General features: G+C 62.7%; 1 protein-coding gene across 2 annotated transcripts in view; it reads right to left on the bottom strand.

The window, feature by feature from the left end:
• Positions 1-439: 439 nt before the first annotated feature.
• ZNF609 (zinc finger protein 609) overlaps positions 440-17,636 on the bottom strand; it is a 121,816-nt gene continuing 104,619 nt past the window's right edge. The window contains exons 5-11 of one of the 2 annotated variants that reach the window (XM_067556028.1): positions 10,300-10,387; positions 6,689-9,044; positions 5,364-5,730; positions 4,559-4,734; positions 3,317-3,533; positions 2,749-2,827; positions 440-2,305 (exon numbers count right to left, since the gene is read on the bottom strand). In XM_067556028.1, coding sequence (XP_067412129.1) covers positions 2,754-2,827; positions 3,317-3,533; positions 4,559-4,734; positions 5,364-5,730; positions 6,689-9,044; positions 10,300-10,387 — 3,278 coding nt within the window. In that variant the 3' untranslated portion in view covers positions 440-2,305; positions 2,749-2,753. The remainder of the gene's footprint in view (positions 2,306-2,748; positions 2,828-3,316; positions 3,534-4,558; positions 4,735-5,363; positions 5,731-6,688; positions 9,045-10,299; positions 10,388-17,636) is intronic. The other variant, XM_067556029.1, reaches the window with a different exon arrangement.

The raw sequence follows: 17,636 nt of genomic DNA, 5'->3' as shown, positions 1-17,636 counted from the left end.
TCCGGTGCATTACAGCAGCCAAGTGACCGGTGGGCAGCTGCTGTGGGTGGTGGCAGGTGCATTTGCTGCTCTGACCAGTGTGCTGGAGGGCCCCGGCAGCATTTCCCAGCCTCCCACTCCCAGGAACCCTAGGGAACAATGCGCACGCCCTCCCCTCGGCGCCCAGGCAGCCTTTGGCCCTGCCCTGCAGGGGGAGGCTGGGCTGGACCCTCCCGTCCAGCAGCCAGCCTGGCCGTCAGCAGAGCAAACGCCCGGGTTCTTTGACAGACACTGAAAAGGTTGAAGGAATGAGTCCAATGCAGAGCAGGGTCAGGCTGCGCAGACGTGCTACCTTCATTGGACAGCAGGGCGGCCGAAGATCAAACCGTGTCTCTTCGATTGTATGTGGGGGCAGGGGGGCTCCTCCCACCAGGAAAGAAACAAAAACCAAAACAACAGCTTGCAAACAATTCCTTTTTACAGTATGTACAGCGCCCGTGGGCGAGCACGGCACGTACACCACGCAGACGGCCAGAGTGACACCCCGACTCCCCCCTGCCCTGGGCAGGGCCAGCTCCGCTCCAGACACAAGGCACAGCTGGCGCACCCGAGACATCCCGGGGAGAGCCGACGGGGCAGCCAGCCCCTGCTCTGCTGGGGGACCCGGGCCCACAAGCCTCACCATGAAAGCTACGAATGGGGGGGGTGAAATAGGCTGGCTGGGATCAGCTGCGAGGGCCTGCTCACTCCTGGAGATCAACCCCTCAAAACAGCAGCTGGACTGGGCACTGTGCCCTGCAGCCGCAAGCTGTCTGGAGGCCAGGGAGGGATCCTAATGGGGCATCATTAAGGAGCACTTGGGCTCTCTGAGAGCCTGGCAAAGCGCTAAGAGTGCTTGTTTCCCACTAGGCTACGTCCACGGCCTGGGAACCTGTGTCTGTGGGGCAGAGGCGTTGCACAGCCCCCGCCCGGCCCAGTTGCACTTGCTCTCGCTTCCCAAGCCAGCCACAGCTCGGAAAGCAGAAATTAAACCTCTGCAAAAATCAGCTAGAATTTGGTGCAGCCAAGACAGGCCCTGCAGCAGGAAAGCAAAGCGTGCAGCCCACAGCAGAGATGCTGTCACTGCTGCAGGTTGCGTCTTTAGCCCAGAGCAGACACGTTCCCCCACCTTCACGGACTGGCCAACCTGCATCTGAACAAACTCAGGAGAACCTACTTAGCTGGCATCAGGTCTTCTGGTCTCCCGCCCAGCTGCACTCGCTGACGGCCATGCAAGCGTAGGGGGCCCAGGCCAGAATGGCTACGCAGCTGATCACCCTGCAGGTGGAGCAGGGAGGCAGAGCGCATTGAGCAACACCCCACTGAAGGGCCTCGGTTGTGCCAAATCCAGGTCAGTCTGCCACTGCAACCCGTGGGCCCTGCCAGCAGGGGCAGGAGCTGGCAGCGGGCAGTCGGAGGAAGAGTAGAAAGGAGGGAGTGAGGCAGGAGAAACGGCTCATGGGGGCGCTGGGCAGGGGAGACTGAGGAGAGAACCCCTCGCAGCAGAGCGCCCTGAGCGGCTGGGCCAGATGCCAGAACCACAGGTGCCTTCCTGACTCTAGCAGAGACATGGCCAGTGGCCCCATTCACCCCACATTAGGTACGTGCCCAAGGCCTCGCCACACAGCCAACACGGGCAACCGTGCTTAACAGAGCAAGGGCACGAACGCCGCACAACATACTGCACCGATGTATGCATCCTCGAGCATGCCCCCTCCCGCACTGACACGCCCACTGCTCTGACCCACTCGTGCACTGCTGGTAATCTAGCGCACTCCTACCACTAAAACGAGCCCTAGCTTTCTTTCCTGGGATTGCGATGCCGGGTGCAGGCGACTGTAGCGATCCGGTCTGTGCTCACGCGGAGCCAAGCACTGCCAGTGATCAGGCCCGCGGCTGGCGCACCCTGCCACCCGGTGTCCTGCGCTGCTGTGCGGCTCACATCCTGGCAAAGCAGGGCCCTCCAAAGGGACACTGAATTCAAATCCACCCGAAACCCTCCGTGCTTCCGTAGCCTCCTCCTTCGCTTCCGCTCCGAGCGACGGCAGCCAGCAGAATAAATATTCCTGTAGGTACCAGCTCCCCGGCTCCCGGAGAGGGGCATGGAGGGGCGGGATTCAGTGTGTCCGATAGGGAAGAGGAGAGTCTGCCTCAGATTCGGGCAGGAACGTCAGACAGAACAATTAACACCATTCAACTGATGTCTAATGGAATTCCCAGCGCTTCCTCACGTGAGCCAGTCACATGACTTGGTACAGCCTCGGTTGGCCAATCACGGCGAGTTCTGCTGAAAAACATCAAAGGAGAAATCACGCCGGTGGCAACGCTGCATCCACCACGGGGCGCCCATCCCGTCTGGGGCAGCCGCAAAGGAGCCAGGACCCAGAGATGGCTGGGCAGAGGAGGCAGCTGCCGCTCACACGGGCCCTGAAAGCAGCCACTCGAGCATCACACCCCCGGGAGCTCCCAGACTGGGATAGCAGGGGCTGCACGTCGGGGCCGAGGGGCACCGGCAGAGCTGTAGCGGGGGGCTGCACGTCGGGACCTAGGGGCAGAGCTGGTGGGGAGCAAGGCCAGGCCCTCCCCACACTTTGCCTGGCTCCACACGCTGCTTTGGAGGCCCCAGGCTCGGCCTGTTTCCAAGGCGGCCGCCCCAACGCTATGTGTGACGTTTGCTCAGCCCTGCCCGCGCCCCAACCCCCTTTGCTGGAGTGGCGCCGGCGGCCTTACCGTTCTCACCTCCGGGGAGGCGGGTATAGGGAGGGAGCAGAGCCCTGCTGGCTGGCGACAATGGCTGTGGAGGAGAGACCTGCAGTGAGAAGCAGAGAAGGGATGGTGACCGGGGAAGGTGGCCGGGACCAGCTCAGCCACGTTCCCCTCATCCTGCTCGCTGTGAGCTGTGCTCTGGGACGGGAACGGCCCGGCGCTGAGCAGAGAGAGCAGTCCCGAGACGGGCCCTACCCCCAGCAATGGGGTTAGGCCATGGGCAATCAGGAGGACTGTGCTGCTGTATTCCCCTGCTCCAGGCCAGCCCATCACTGCCAGCTCCAGGTGCTGCTTCATGTAGATTCAGCCAGAGGGGGGCGCTCTCCCACTGCTTTATCTGCATAGCCCACTGCTCCGGCTTCTGCCCCACTCATCCACGACCACTAGCACCCTCTGCCCCACCCCGGGATTCCCAGCCTTCCATCCTCCCTTCAGCCCGTCTCTTCTCAGGGCTCCATACCCCAGGGGCAGAGGCATGCCCTTGCCCCCGCCCTGCATCTCTGGCCCGTCGAGAGGGGCAGGCAGCTCTCACCTGTTGCATAGGGCAGGTTGTACTGGGCCGGCAGCAGGGAGTACCCCAGGTGGTGGTGGTGGTGGTGTGTTGACATCAGGCGTTGGGAAGGCGAGGTGCGGGGCCGATCTACACTCCTCTCTCCGCCTGCTGCTCCCCCAATGCTGCTGCAGCCTCCGCCACCCCCTGCCACCCCGCAGCCACCGCGCTCCCGCTCCTGAGACGCCTTCTCGCTGATCTGGAGAGGAAAGCACAGCCCCGCCGTTGAGGAGGGCAGGGGAGCCAGAGCCCTGCCTGCCAGGAGATCAGCAGGGCCGGCACGGTGGGCAGGGCACCGCGGGGAGTCAACTGCAGCCAGCCATGCACCTGTCTGAGCCCAGGCCCAAAGCACGGCCAAGCCGGCAACAAACGCCTCCCCACGGCAAGACACGGCCGCACGAGGACTCATTGGGGCACGTCTCAATGGCCCTGCTGTGCTGCCCGGGGCGCTGCGGCTGCCAGCCCAGGGCGGCCTTGTCCCGGCAGAGCCCAGGGCAGGGTTCTGGCCCAACCGGGGCAATTCGTGTCTTCCCCACAAGCGCCCCTAGCTGGGCCCTGCAGCTCCACTTCCTGCCCGATAGGTTGGCGCCGCAGTGAGGCGGGTGGCTCCCCCCAGTGGCAGGGGAAGGGGTTGCGGGGGTGCCATCATTCAGAACCATTCATTTGCCACTCGGCGTGTGGCCCCAGTGAGTCCGTCAGTAGGAGGGGCCGATTCGCGGGAGCAGCCTCTGGCCTGTGCTGCGCCATGGCCTCCTTCTCAAAGGAATGTGTCCCAGTGTCTGAAACCTGGGCGTGCCCGGGCCACCCAGCCCCTAGCAGGGCCCAGCAATCCCCCCAGGGGCCGGGGAGGGCCATGCCTGGTGGTTAGTGCAGGGGACGGCGTAACCCCCTCACTGACTCACTGGGTGCCCTGGGCCTTGGTTTCTGCCCTGCAGGCTGCAGTTACTGCCCAGGGCGCCATGGGCCAGCACACGCAGTGCTGGGATCCTGGACCTTCCAAGCGTCCCTATGACGGGTCTGGGACAGGCCGCACCAGCGTCATTCCCAGGGCAGGAGAGGGTGCCCACAAACCCCCGCAGGCGGGCCAGGGGGAGCCCCAGGATGAGGCCCGGCGGAAGCTGAGTATGGGTCCTGGTCTCTACAGCTGGCTGCCCAGCATGGGGGCTCGGCCCCACTTCCAGCTGGTTCCCAGCCCAGGGAAGTCCCGCCCCAGCCCCCCCTCACCGTGGGAGACTTGCTCTTGTAGTGGCTGGCGTGCTGCTGCAGGATGTCCAGGGCCTTGGACTCCGAGCTGGGTTTGCAGCTCACGCTGGGGCTGGCTCGGGCCTTGTCGCTGTCCTCGCTCCCGGAGGCCTTGCTGCCGTACGGGGAGAAGGAATAGCTGGAGGGCAGGTAGGATCCTGTGGGGGAGAGGCCAGTCAGAGCCCAGGGGAGGGAACCCCAGTGCCAACCCCACCCCCCAGGCTGCTTCCCGGGCAGGGGGCTTCTGCCGCCTGAGGCCCGCCGGGTGGTGCTGAGCCCAGGGACAGAATCAGGCACAACGGCCTTGGCAGTTCCCACCCGGCAGGAACACAAGCCAGCAGGGCCACCCCACACCCTGGCATGTCTGCCCAGCCTGCTAGCGGGACAGCTGACAGTGGGAGGCCCAGCCCTTGCCCCGCAGCACACCCTGTGCGACTGAAAGCTGCCGCGCCTTCGCTCTGCCACGCTGATGCCAGGCAAACCCCGCCTGCCCCAACCCTAGCCCCAGCGGTCACATCTGCAGCTGTCCGCCCGTCCCTGTGTGCAGGTAGCCACTGGTGCTGGGATCCTCCCAGGCTCACCAAGCTGGTGGCTGGACTGTTGGGGCGAAATGCAGGGGCTGACCACCCAGCTCTCAAGGGCTGACAGGCCCTGAGACAGAGCTGAGGAAGGGAGCAGACGCCAACCCTTCCCTGTGGGGTGAGCGCTCGCCATCACGCCAGGCCTGCATCCTAATCCTGGGCCCGTGGCTAGCAGCCGTCCCCCAGCGCAGCAGCTGTGCCCATACCTGGGTAGTTCTGCATCATGACAGTCGGCATGGCCCGGTAGCTGGGGTGGTTGGGGTCGTACGACTGGCTGTAGGAGTAGCCGTGCATGTAGGGGATGTAGGACTGGTGCTGGGTGAGGGGCGAGGACACGGGGACATGGACGCTGGGTCTGGGCTCTTTCCCCACCATGCGGGACTCCTCGGAGGACGTCAGTTTGCATTCGGAGCTCGTGCTCTCCTTGCTGTCCTCCTTGGGACCGGGCTCTTTGCTTCGGCTCCTTTCTTCCTTCAGCTTCCTCTCCCTCTCCTCTTTCCACCGCTCGTCCTCGCTCTTCAGCTCCGAGTACTTGGCAGGATAAACGTAGGTCCACATCCGGGGCTCCGCTTCCTGCGTCAACCAAGAGCTCGTCAGAGCCGCGCCGGCCTCTCCCCAGGCAAGCCAGACAGCGGCTGGGGAAGGAGAACGTGGCCTCTGCCTCCCCCAGCCAGTGTCTCCCCGCGCTCCCAGCAAAGCACTTCGCTGCCCCTCGGGCTGCCCCACTGATGCTGCCAACAAGGGCCAGGCACCTCGCCCTTCGCCAAGAGCCACTGAGCCGCCACGCAGGGTGGGCAGCCAACGCCCCGCATCACACAGACAGGCCTGCCAGCCCGGGTCCTTCCCCACTCCCGCCAGTGCCCTCCGGCCAGGCCCCTCCCTGCACCCGCCAGGCCAGCCCCTCCCCACGCCTATCGCCCGGCCTGACCCCTCTCTGCTCCCCCCAGGTACGTCCAGTGCCTGCCGGCCTCGCCTGTCCCCTCCCCGCTCCCGCCAGACAAGTCCAGCGCCCACTGGCCTGCGAAGTGATGGGAACCTTAACAAGGGGCCAGGAGGCAAAAAGAGGGTGAGGGCAGAAAGGGGGAGCGACGTGTGGGCGTGAAAGTAGCAGACCCCACCGGCCTTGTCCGTCTCCCCCAGAGGGTGGGCGGTTCTGCCAGGTTCTCGCCATTTCCACGTCCCGATTCCGACCCCCGGTGACCCGGTAGCGTTCAGGTGGCCAGTGCGGCACGCGCCCCGCGGGGAGCCCCAGCCGCTCCTGAACCAGCAGTGGTCAGTCAGCTCCCTGCCCCCAGCCCGGCCTCGCGCACCGCACAGGTTTGCTTTGCTGACCCAGCTGGCAGCTCCCATGCTCCTTGGCCAGCTGCGTCACCGGTGTAAATCCCCCTGCACTGTGACAAGTGGCGCCGACAATGGGGCCACGGCCCGGCGGGAAGCACTGCCCTGACCGTCTGTGCCCTCTGCCCACCGGCTGGGCAGGCCCTGCCAGCGTCTCGCTGCTCTCAGCGCATTGCCGGGTGCATGCTTTTACCTGTCTGTACCAGAGGACAGAATCCACCTCCGCCTGCCTGCCACAGTCCGCGCCCGCTTTGGACTCCGCTGCCTCCTTCCCCAGGTGGCTGGCCTCGGCCAGCTTCACCTTGAGTCCCTCGGCCACCTGGCCGGGCAGCTTGGAGGAGTCCTCCAGCTTGGGGATGATCACCGACTTGGCCATGTCGGCCGCCCCCGGCTCCTTCACCTTGCTCAGCCCAGATTTCACCAGGTCCGTGAGGCTGGGGGCTTTGGTGAGCGTGGGAGGGACGGACGGCTTCTGCTTCCAGTCCTCCTTGAGGGCCGCCTCCCTCTCCTTCAGGCCCAGCTCAGCTTTCTTCTCCAGCCCGCGGGGCGGCGGCTGCTCCAGGCTCTGCCTCTGCTTCTGCTGCTCCTCGTACTGCTGTCGGTAGGCCGGGCTGGTGCTCAGCAGGTGGGCATGGTAGCCTTGCTCGCTGTAGCCGTAGGGGGGCACGTAGGCGTACTGGTTGTAGTACAGGGACTGCATGTACATGTTGGGGCGCTGCTGGATGACCGAGGGCTGCTGGCTGGAGCTGCTCAGCTCCACCTTCTTCTCCTCACAGCCTTCACTCTTTACCTTGACCTCCGGGCTCTCTGGCTCCTCGTCCTTCTTCATCTTCAAGGCCTGGCTCTCCACGGCAGCCTGGCTGCTGGGGTTCATGGGCCCAGGGCTCGACTGGGGGTAGCCCGGGGAGTAGTACGCTTCGAAGCCTTGGTAGTAGGGGGCGTCCTTGCTCTGGGGCGGGGGAGGGAAAAGCGCTTTCTTTGTACCTTCCTTGACCAGCTGCTCCGGGTCCTTGGCCTTCACGCTCTCCAGCTTACCCTCCCCGTCCTCCCCCGCGTCCGAGATGTCCGAATAGGCCGGGCTGTTGGTTTTCACCGAGCCCGCCTCCGCCCCATTCTGGGTAACCACGTGCAACGGGGTCAGGGGCTGGGCCGGGGCGGCGGCCGAGTTCTCCAACCGACTGGTCCCTCCGATGGAAGGGCTTGGGGCGTTGTCCGTGAAGCTGTAGATTTTATCCGCCTCGGCCTTGATGCTGGCGAGCCGGCTCTGGTGCGGGTCAGACGAACCGTTCAGGAGTCCGTCGCCTTTGGTCCCGAGTTCACCAGATTCCCCTCGGAAGGGGCTTTTGCCCTCCTCCGCTCGGCAGACTTTCCCGGGTGTAAGGGGGTTTTCCACCTCCTTGGGCTCCTTTTTCTTCTTGTCCTTCTTCTTCTTGTCCTTGGCAGGGGTCAGGGCAGGGTTGACGGTGAAAGGCTCCCCCATTACCGTGGGCTTTGGCTGGATGGGCTTCAGCTGGGGGCTGCTGGGCAAGGCCTGGACGACGGTGGTGGTCAAGCCTGCAGAAGAGCCGGGGCTTGCGGCGGTGAAGGTGGCTGTCTGGAAGGTGTAGATCTGCTGGGGGGGAATGGCAGGGGCAATGGGTCTCGCAGACTTCAAACTCTTGGAAGGGATCTTCTCTGGCTTCGCGCTGGCTGGCTTCTTGGACTTGTCCTTGTCCAGGCACCTCTTCTCTAATGAGTCAAAGCCGTCGTTGCTCGTCTCATCCACCACCGAGGGGCCGTCCTCAGAGCCGTCATTGGACAGGGCTCCGGGGTCCACGTCGCCTTCTCCCCCCAGCTTCTTCTTGCAGGGGGCCTTGCTGCTGAACTTACTGGATGGGGAGGGGCTGTGGGGTTCCAGCAGCCGGACCTTGGGCGTGGCCGATCGAGCCGGGGAGAGGGAGCCCTTCTGAGCACCCGCGGCCCCATTGCAGCTGCCGACGTCAGCGTGAAGGGGCGGCTCCTCGCCGCACTCGCTGTCCCCGTCCGCCTCCGGCTTGCTGTCGTCGTCAGTGTGCGCGTGGGCCTGGTGGTACTTGAGCCCGTTGATGTGCTTGTACTTCTTGTTGCAGTTGGGGTGCGGGCAGTCGATGAGAATGGGAGAGGGGCAGTTCCTGTCCAGGACGACGGGCTCCGCCTTGACCCCGGCCGGGGGCGCAGCTGCTGAGCCCATCGAGTTGGTACGGATCCGTTTGCTGCCCTTGGAGTCCTCCGAGCTGGAGTTGAGCTCCATGTCGGAGAGGGGCTTGCTCTTCCGTTTGCTCGCCGAGGAGGGGCTGGCCTTCACATCCTCGGCAGCGCCGCCGGGTGGGGGGCGGTGATCTGAGGAGGTCTGGCTGCCCCGGCGCCCTTTGCTGTTGGCTCCTGCCCGGGTCTTGCTGCTGTTGCTGGTCCCTTTGCTGTCCGAGGCGGCGGCAGTCTCGCTCCCCGGCGTGCTGCTGTTGGGGCGCATGCGCTTGCCCCGGCCCCGGCCGTTCCGCATCTCCAGGTCACTGGTCGGAGAGTCGCAGAACCTGGGGAGGAAACAACAAGGTCACGAGCAGCCGCAGCTCGCAGCACTAGCCACACAGGACGGCGCGGGCAACGGTCCCAGCATGCAACACTCCACGTCAGCCGCTCGCGCTCGGCTCCGCGCCGTCATCCCAGAGCATGGGGCTCCCCCCGCGCTCCACAGCCCCCCCGCGCTCCCTGCAAGGTGGTTTACAGACCCTGGCCGGGAGGAACTGAAACGGGGCGATGACGGGCTACTGGCTCACGCCACGTGGGGTCTGCAGTGCAAACAGCACCGGCCAGGACAGCTTCAGCACGAGCCGGGGGGAGCGGAGAGACTTGGCGACAGACAGGCACAGGGCCGCGTGGCACCAGACAATCACTTGCCAGGGAATGAAACAAGTCGGTGGAAGGGCAGGAGTCCGCCCCACGTACTGACCCCCAGCCAGGGGCCCCCGCTGAGGACAGTCAGACACAGCTGCTTCCGCGGCCCGTCAATGCCACCCCACGCACGTGGCAGATGGGGGCCCTGGAAAGCGACCGGAGGTGCCCCCTTGCCAGGGCTCTTGCCCAGGCCAGGCGGGGAGGGACACCTGGGTTAGGATGCGATGGCCTGGTCTACCTGAGCTGGAGACCCCTCCACTGACAGACGCCCTCCGCACCGTCTATCCCCAGCCCCGCCACGCAGGCCACCAAGGCCAGGACAGGTTTAGCCTTCGCACGGCGGTCAGGCAGCGAGTGAGGGCCCAGGCGCTTGGGGAAACCCTTGGTCCTCGGCCTCCCTTGCTGAGACACCCTGGGCATGTCACTTACCGACCCCCTGCATCTCTCCCAACTCAGCGCGATTTCTGGAGACAAAGCAACCACCAGAGCCTGCCTCTGAGCTGAGCTTTCCCCAGCAGGGCCAGCGGGGAGCAGCAGCTGACTAGCACAGCACGCGGCTGCCCCATCAGAGAGCCCATCCCACATCGGGTCTGGCCACCCTGCGTGTGCGACGGAGGGGCCTTCCCACCGCCGGGCTCTGCCTGCTGTGGGCCATGGCGCGCCGGGAACAGGATGCATGGCTTGAGCCAACCCTAACTTCAGTGGCCCAGCAGCAGCAGCAGGTGGCGGGACCCAGCAGAAGGAAGAACCTCTGTTCTTGTCCCCGAGCGAGGGCCAGTCTGTGCACACTGCAGCTCCAGAGGCCTTCTGGGGAGCCCAGAGAGATGCCAGGACACGCGACTGTCGAGGCTCCCTGGCCTAAGGGACCAAATCCCGGAGCCTCCGCATGCTTACCTGGGGGGCGCCCAGTCGTGCTGCGTGCAGTCCAGCAGCGTGCCCACATACGTCTTGTTCCTCCAGGTCACGTTAACCACCAGCATGCCTGTAAGGCAAGGAGACAGGGTCACCCACGGCCCCCTGGCAAACAGCTGCACGTCCAGCCCAGGCCTGGCTGCTCCGTGGGTGGGAGCTGGGATCAGCACTGAGCTAGGGCCCAGCCCTCCCGCCCAGCACGCTGGCCACAGCTGTGGATCTTGCTTTCCCCAGGCCGCTCTGCGGCGGTGCAGAGGGCAAAGTGCTGACCAGGGCCCTCGCCTGGGAGCTCAGTAGCAGACAGCAGCTGCAGATGGGGAGGGGAGGAGACGGCCTGCTAGGGAGACGCCTCGGCTGCACCCCCCATAAAGAAAGCTGGGGGTCTGGGACAGCCCAAGGGCTACGAGGGTAAAGCCCCCATGGTGACAGGTGGCTGAGAGCGGAGCTGGGGCCATGAGGGAGGGGGGCACATGGGGAGGTGGAGCAGGACCACACACAAAGGGGACAGGGCTCGCACCCCGGGGAGAGAAGAGAACAGAGAAGCAATCTGCCCAGCATGAGTGTGGGGGTGACACAGGAGTGCAATGTAGCTACTGAGCCTATTGGCCAGCCCCTCAGAGCCCCCCAAGTAGGGACATGCTGACTCCTCCTCCCGCCCCCCGACAAATCAAACCAGAGCCCTCAGTGGCTCTGTGCCACCGTCCTGCAGTCCAAGGAGTACAGCGCTAGACGGCACAGCACGTCGCCAGCTCATCCTACATGGGGGGCTTCTCAGAGCCCCAGCTCCTGGAGTCACGGGACTACCCACGAATCTCAGAGTTCCAGCCCTCCTGACAGCGGATGAAAGCTGGAAAAGTGACCCCTCCACCCCCTTCAATAGCTTAGACCCCAGAAAGCAAAGAGAAAGACCCAACAATTGTTAATTTCTAAACATCTCCTAGCTGTTGATCTGCATGACTGGTTCGAATGCAAGGAAGCTGGCAATTGTGAGCAACTGGTGAATGCAGAGGCTTCTGGCCACTAGATGTCGTGCTCTGCCACCAAATTGGGCGGAGGACCGTCTTCCTGTCCTGAGCTGCAGTTTCCTGTGTGATGTGGGCTGGTCCTGACCCGGGCCAGGCCAGGAGTGCTGGCTGGACCGAGGCTGGCATATGGGCACAGTGATTATCCTGCACAAGCGCTGCCACAGAACATTTGTATTGGACCTTCTGTTCCAAAGGCTGCCATGGCAGCGAGGCCCCCGCTGGGAGAGAAGCAAAGCAAAGCGACTTGGTGGATGCCCTGCACCCCTGGGCTTCCGAGTGCCAGCACCAGGTGCCCCCTAGGAAGGGTCCTGGCACCCAGCACTCGGCCATTCCACGAGCATTACCGATGTCGCAGGAGACAGCTACTCACTGGGAGGGCGTCCTCACTGGCCTGGACTGTAACACTGCAGCGGGGTCTCAGATCTCACCCGAACGTCCACACTGCAGCGTCACAGCCCCACAGCCCAAGCCAGCCGTGGGGGTTGCACTGCAGTGTAGACATCCCCTGAGATGGCTACGACTGCCCAGGGCACAAACCTCTTTCCCGCAGCCAGTGAGAAGTCGGTAGGCACCCGTCTCCACGGAACGCGTCTCGCCATGCAAACCAACTGCCAGGCACCTCTCCCCCGAACACCCCTCGCCACCCGGCCTGGGGAACTGGCCGGCTGGCTGCAAAAGAGACATCAAACTGCTGCTCGTCTGCTCCATTGCACCGGGGTGCAGCCGGCCGGCCCCCACCAGAGGGCATGGGCATTGCCCACCCGAATCCTGGGCCGCCACCACCCACTGATTGGCCTTCTGGGCTAGACACCAGCGATGGATAGCGGCTTTGAATCAACTTGTCCCCCTGCCAACTCCTGGCAGCGTTGTCTAGCAGGCGAGGCAGGTGACCTGACCTCTGTGCTCAGCTCCACATGAGGAAGAAGTCTCCAGCTACAAAATGGAGCGATCTACTTCAGGAGGGGGCGGGGAGGCAGAAGCACTGGAAAGCGCTCGGTGCCCTGTGGCTGAAAGCCGCCGTAGAAGGCAGGAAAAGAAAACACTGTGGGACGCAAGAGCTGCCTAGCTTTTGCTGCAGTTCGCCAGCCAGTCCACTCCTCTCAGCTGCCTTCCATCTCTCCCACCCGGCTGCATCAGGGCACCAGGCAGCAACCCGCTTCCCTCCCATTCCAGAGCCTACTCCAGCTATTGCACTTTCCAGGGTCTCTCGTGGCCAGCGAGCTGCAAGTACCTCCATCAGAAAGCAATTACGCTAAATAATCTCGGGCCATTAGCAGAGCCAACTCAAGTGGATATTTCCTCCCAGCGATGGACTGCTCTGATTACTGCATAACTAATTCGAATAGGAGCAGAGTCCATTGAACTGAGCGCATTTATCTGCACAAGGTAAAACTTGGGAGATAGAAATCTCATTTACAAGGGCAGATGAATGCAGCTAGATATATAGTCACGCAGCATCAGAAGATGAATGGAGCTCAGCGAGTCCTGAACAGCTGTGCCTGGAGCACATTTATAAATCTCGGGCTGTATTTCCCTGGCTGCAATGTGCCGGCAGACAGCTGCAGACTTCTGAGAAATAATATATGAAATCAAGGGACACTCATGTTGCTGAGACCCAAAATATCGGCTTAATTTTATGAGAGAAAGGAAGAGGCTCCATGCCAGAGGCCAGGAACAAAGGGCTGGACGGGACTGGGGGAACTGCAACAGGAAAAATCATTTTGTAGTTTGATTTCAAACCTTCCTCCTCACTCCCCCCCAAACTAGCAATGCAAACAGCAGCAGGTGGTGGAAAGATCTGCTTAAGGGACGGGAGTTTCGAATTCAGAGGCTGGTTCTGCCATCAATTCCTGTGTGACCTGCCTGACCCCCATCTATCAAACGGCAAGGGAACTGCCCCACCTCCCAGGAGAGCCGCCAGGGCACAGTGATTAGCCGCTGAGCCACTCTGATACTAGGAAGATGTGAGCCATGGAAAAGCCTGTGAAGTAAGACAACAGACAGCACAGTACGAATGCAGGGGGTCTCCATCTGAGGCTTGAAAGCACCCTGCCTTGCCTCCTCCCTCCCCCACCCTGTTCTATGGAAGGGATTCATGCTAGATGGAAAGGGCGAGATGTTGGAGGGTCCCTCCATGTTCAGAGCTGCTCTGGTGAAGCCAGAGAGTCATGGAGTGAAACTGATTAGAAGTAGGGAGTGAAACAGACCAGCTGCGTTTCCCTGCCCCACGGCCAAATGCAAGAGCGAAGTGCGTAAGTGGGGAATCGTACATGGGAAGCTCAAATTCTCTCCATGTTCATTGTCAAGATCTCAGGGGAGCGGCCCAAGGAAGGAGATTTATAACACATCATCATGTGCCTCTCACTGGCCCTTAACCCTGTTTATTCTTACAGGCTTCTGCCAACAAACCGTCCCTGCCTTAGAAGTGAGATTTCAACCCTAGGCAGCTCTGCGGGTGAAATGCCTCAGCACTGCTGCCTGGAACTGTCAACCCAACCACGCGGAGGCAGAGATAGCCCAGTCATCGCACATGGGGCTTCAACCCCATCGGCTCCAGGGGAGCCACAGCTCAGCCGTGTCCCCTTTCCCACAGTGCGTGGGACTCCGCGGGAGCCAGGTGACACTGCTCACACTGTCATGTTAACGGGCAGTTCATGGCACAGGCGTGTCCTCAGAGAGGAGGAGGCAGCTGGGGACAGGGCTGCGGGGGGAATAGCGCCGTCACCGTTGGAGGGATTTCCTTTTGCTGGGCTGGAGGTCAAGGGTGTGGTCACAGACTCCCAGCCCCCCTCTCATCACCCAGGGGAACCGAATGCCCCCCTCAGCCAGGATCAGCTCCTCTCCACCTCCCACCCCACACAGGTCCCTAAGAAGTATCCCTGGCCTTCTCCAGGCGTGGGCGGCCTGCAGCACACACCAGCTCAAGAGCTCTGAAGAAAACATGCCCCTGACGGGCTACGCCCTGCCTTCCTGCCCTGCACTGCCCTGCCCTGCCCGCCTGCGGCCCCTCAGAAGTGAATTGTGTGACAAGACGCCAGGGGCTCCTCAGACCCGACGCTGGCGAGGGGCTGAGGAAGGACGATCACAGAGGAGATGAGAGCTGCAATCCTTTCCCTGCGCAACTGCAGCCTGGCCGAGGGCTCAGATGAACCCTTCCAACACACCCTGCCCTACATTTACTCCCCTGCTGCACAAACTCCCCTTCGTTCTCCAGTGACAACAGCCTAGGACAATTTAAACCCCAGCTTTTAACCCATCGCCCCCATGGCAGGAGGGCACAGGACCCGTCCCCCTCAGTGCACGTGCTGAGCAAGTGCCATCAACCCCAGCCGGCCTCCTGCACCGGCCCAGGGCATGGGGCGATAGGCAGAGCGTCGCTGAGGTTGCTTCATTAGGTCACCTCGAGTCAGCAGGTAATGAAGGCAGCAGTGCTGGTTGCAGCTGGCAGTTTGTGACCTGTGCCCCCCCCAGACATCACCGCTCTCAATGGTCTGACCCACCCCCTCCTCCTAGGCCAGGGGTTCTCAAACTGGGGGTCATGAGGTTATTATGGGGGGACTCGTGAACGGTCAGCCCCCAGGCATGTTGGTACAGGCGGTGTGGGGGAGGTCATCGCTTTTTTGGAGTGTCATGGCCTGAAATATTTCCCAAGGGGGCCCCAACAAAAAAAGCTTGAGAGTCCGTCCAAGGCTGGAACGTCTCCAGCCTAATCTCGCTGCTCCACACCATGGCTCAGCGCTTTCGTGAGCTGCTCAGCGAAGGCAGGTGCGGCCTCACGTGCCCCTGTCCACCACGGGAGGAGAGAAGCAGCAACGGGGGAGCCGTTCCCGGGACGCAGGCAGCTCGCAGGAGTTCTGAGGTGTTCCCAGAGGAGATGAGGAAGAACATGCACCTCCCCGTCCCTTCCAGATGGCTTGGGGTGGGTCCACGTGGGGGCAGGTGGGAAAGAATCAGGCTCATCTGTGGGTGGCAATGCCAGAGGAGCAGCTCAGAGGGAAGCCAGAGCAGGACCCTGGGCCGTGCGTGCCACCACTGTGCTCCCCGCACCGCAGGGGGCAGGAGAATCGGAGCTCAGAGAGCACGAGGAGGTGCAGAGGAGAGGCCTCGCCACCCATCGGCGCATGGGCACGGCCCGCAGGTTCAGAGCAATACCCCTGTGCAAGCAGCAGAATGAGGCCAGCCCTGGGGCCAGCACAACCGTGGCCATCCTTCTGCAGGCTGGTGACCAGTGGGGGCAACGCTGGCAGGCCTCCCACTGATCAGACTCTGCCCGTGGACTGAGATCCGCTCCTGCGTGGGGTGGGGCGGGAACGGAGTAGCCATTCCCTCCCCCGCCCTGCCCTGAGCGGGGTCCCCTCCACCTGGGGTAGGAGGATCCGGACGTTTTCTTGCCTTGAGAACAGGGAGGAACTGGCTGCAGGCCTCCAGCTTGTTCCTTTGCTCTGCGGCCAGGGCAAGTCATGGAGTCAGTGTGGCCACCCCAAAGGGAGCACGTGTGCAGCGGGGGGGCTCCCCTCCAGGACCCTTCTCTAGCCCCCCCAGCAATCAGCAGGGTACATTGCCCTCGCGCTGCTGGCGCGGTGGAGCCATGGCCATGCAATGGAGAGCAATGGGCACATACAGGCCGGCAGGCAGGCTGGCTTGGGCCTGCCCTGGGACACAAGACCGGCCTGGGAACGGAGCTATTCTGCTCTGGCTGGCTCACACCGGCTGTCACGTGCCTCCCCCCTTCCACCCGGTCACCACAGGGCTCCGGCTCCAGCTCCACCCAGTCCCAGGGCCCTGTACCCCTGGCTCTCCCCTTTGATTCACCCACCCCATTCTCAAGCTCTCACTGCCTGGCTGCTTCTCACAGTGCCCTGGCCTCTCCACCTCGCCCTACCCCCGTCAGCCAGTGCTGCTGGCTGCTGCTCGCCAAGCTGCTCCCAGCCCTTGGTCCTGGCTGCCCCGCTCCTCACCATCGTCCCACAGCCTGAACCGAGCCACCATCAGCCCGAAGCAGAGCCAGCTGCAGCACTGCTTTCGATGACGGGGCCCGGATGATGAAAGGAGCAGAGCTGCCTCCTTGCAGAAGATGGGGACGGGCTAATGCTGCCTTTAGTCATCCATACAGCTGGAGCCTGTCCACAGCCGCAAGGAAAAGAAAACCACAGAGACGTTGCTTTCATTTCCTCTGCCCTGCCCTGCCCGGGGGGCTGAGCTACACCTGCGTGGGTTTGCGAGTGGAGTAAGGAGAGCCACAGCAGCCCCCACTCCCCAGTCCCTCGGCAGATAAGGACACAGGGCAGGTCACGCGGCCGGCTAACCTGGCTGCTGGAGCTGCTCAGCTCCTGCTAAACGTTCGGGAGCGTAGGCGACAAGGCGTGGATGGTAACCCCAAGTCCTCCCAGCTGTTTGCTGGGGAACTGCAGAGAAGAGGGAGGAGGCGTCGCGCTGTTCTCCGGGCTAGCAGTCAGCACACACCAGCCACTTCACCCACCGCTCAACACAACAGGCTCCGCGGGCCCAGGCTGGGTGCAAAACAGCCACTGCACTTGCTTCTGCAGGCAGCGCATCCCCCCATGCACCTGGGCAAGGTCCCTTGGCTCCCCGCCCGGGGATGAGGCTGTATCTTCCCCCCACACCCAACCAGCCTCCCTCGCACTCCATGAGGCAGAGAAATCAAACGTCGCAGCAGGCTGACGGCAGCTCAAGTGGGTTCAAATTCCTGACTCTGCCACCTCTTTACTCTAGCTCAGGGTTTTTCTGTGGACTCTGGGAGAAGCAGCCCAGGCAGCCAGGCAGGGAAACAGCAGGTAAAGAATGAGTTGTCAGGAACATCTCAGACACTCTGAGGCCGAGACTACATTTAGGTATAAGGTTACGAGGCCTCTCTAGGTCAGGCTGAGCTGTCCTCCATGCACTCTTCCTTAGCATCAAAGGGATGGCCAAATCACGCCTGAATTACCACGGATGCACCTGTTTTCACAGGCCGCTATTTGACACCTGTTCTCTTCTGGAGGTCACAAAACCACTCTCTGGAATGAGCAACACTAGCCCAAAACATCTTGCTTAAAGCGTTCAGCGCTCACAAAGCAGGCGTTTCTGAATGCTAAGTGCTACTGCTGGTGCTGGGGGCAGGGGGGTTATGTCTGGCAGGAGAAAGCAATGCCCTACCAACGGGAAATGGACAGACACCTGTCTAGACTCTGCCTAGAAAATAAGGCATTGATTCTAGGGCAAGCTTTTCCCTGGCGGGAGACAAAAGCAGGAGACCAAGGTAATTCCACAAGAAAAAGTGTAAATGGAAAATCC

This window comes from Emydura macquarii, unplaced genomic scaffold, assembly GCF_026122565.2.
Source record: "Emydura macquarii macquarii isolate MOO-44397 ecotype Brisbane River unplaced genomic scaffold, CSIRO-AGI_Emac_v2 contig_1644, whole genome shotgun sequence".
Classification (NCBI taxonomy): domain Eukaryota; kingdom Metazoa; phylum Chordata; order Testudines; family Chelidae; genus Emydura; species Emydura macquarii.
This window is presented reverse-complemented; position numbering and strand designations above follow the sequence as displayed.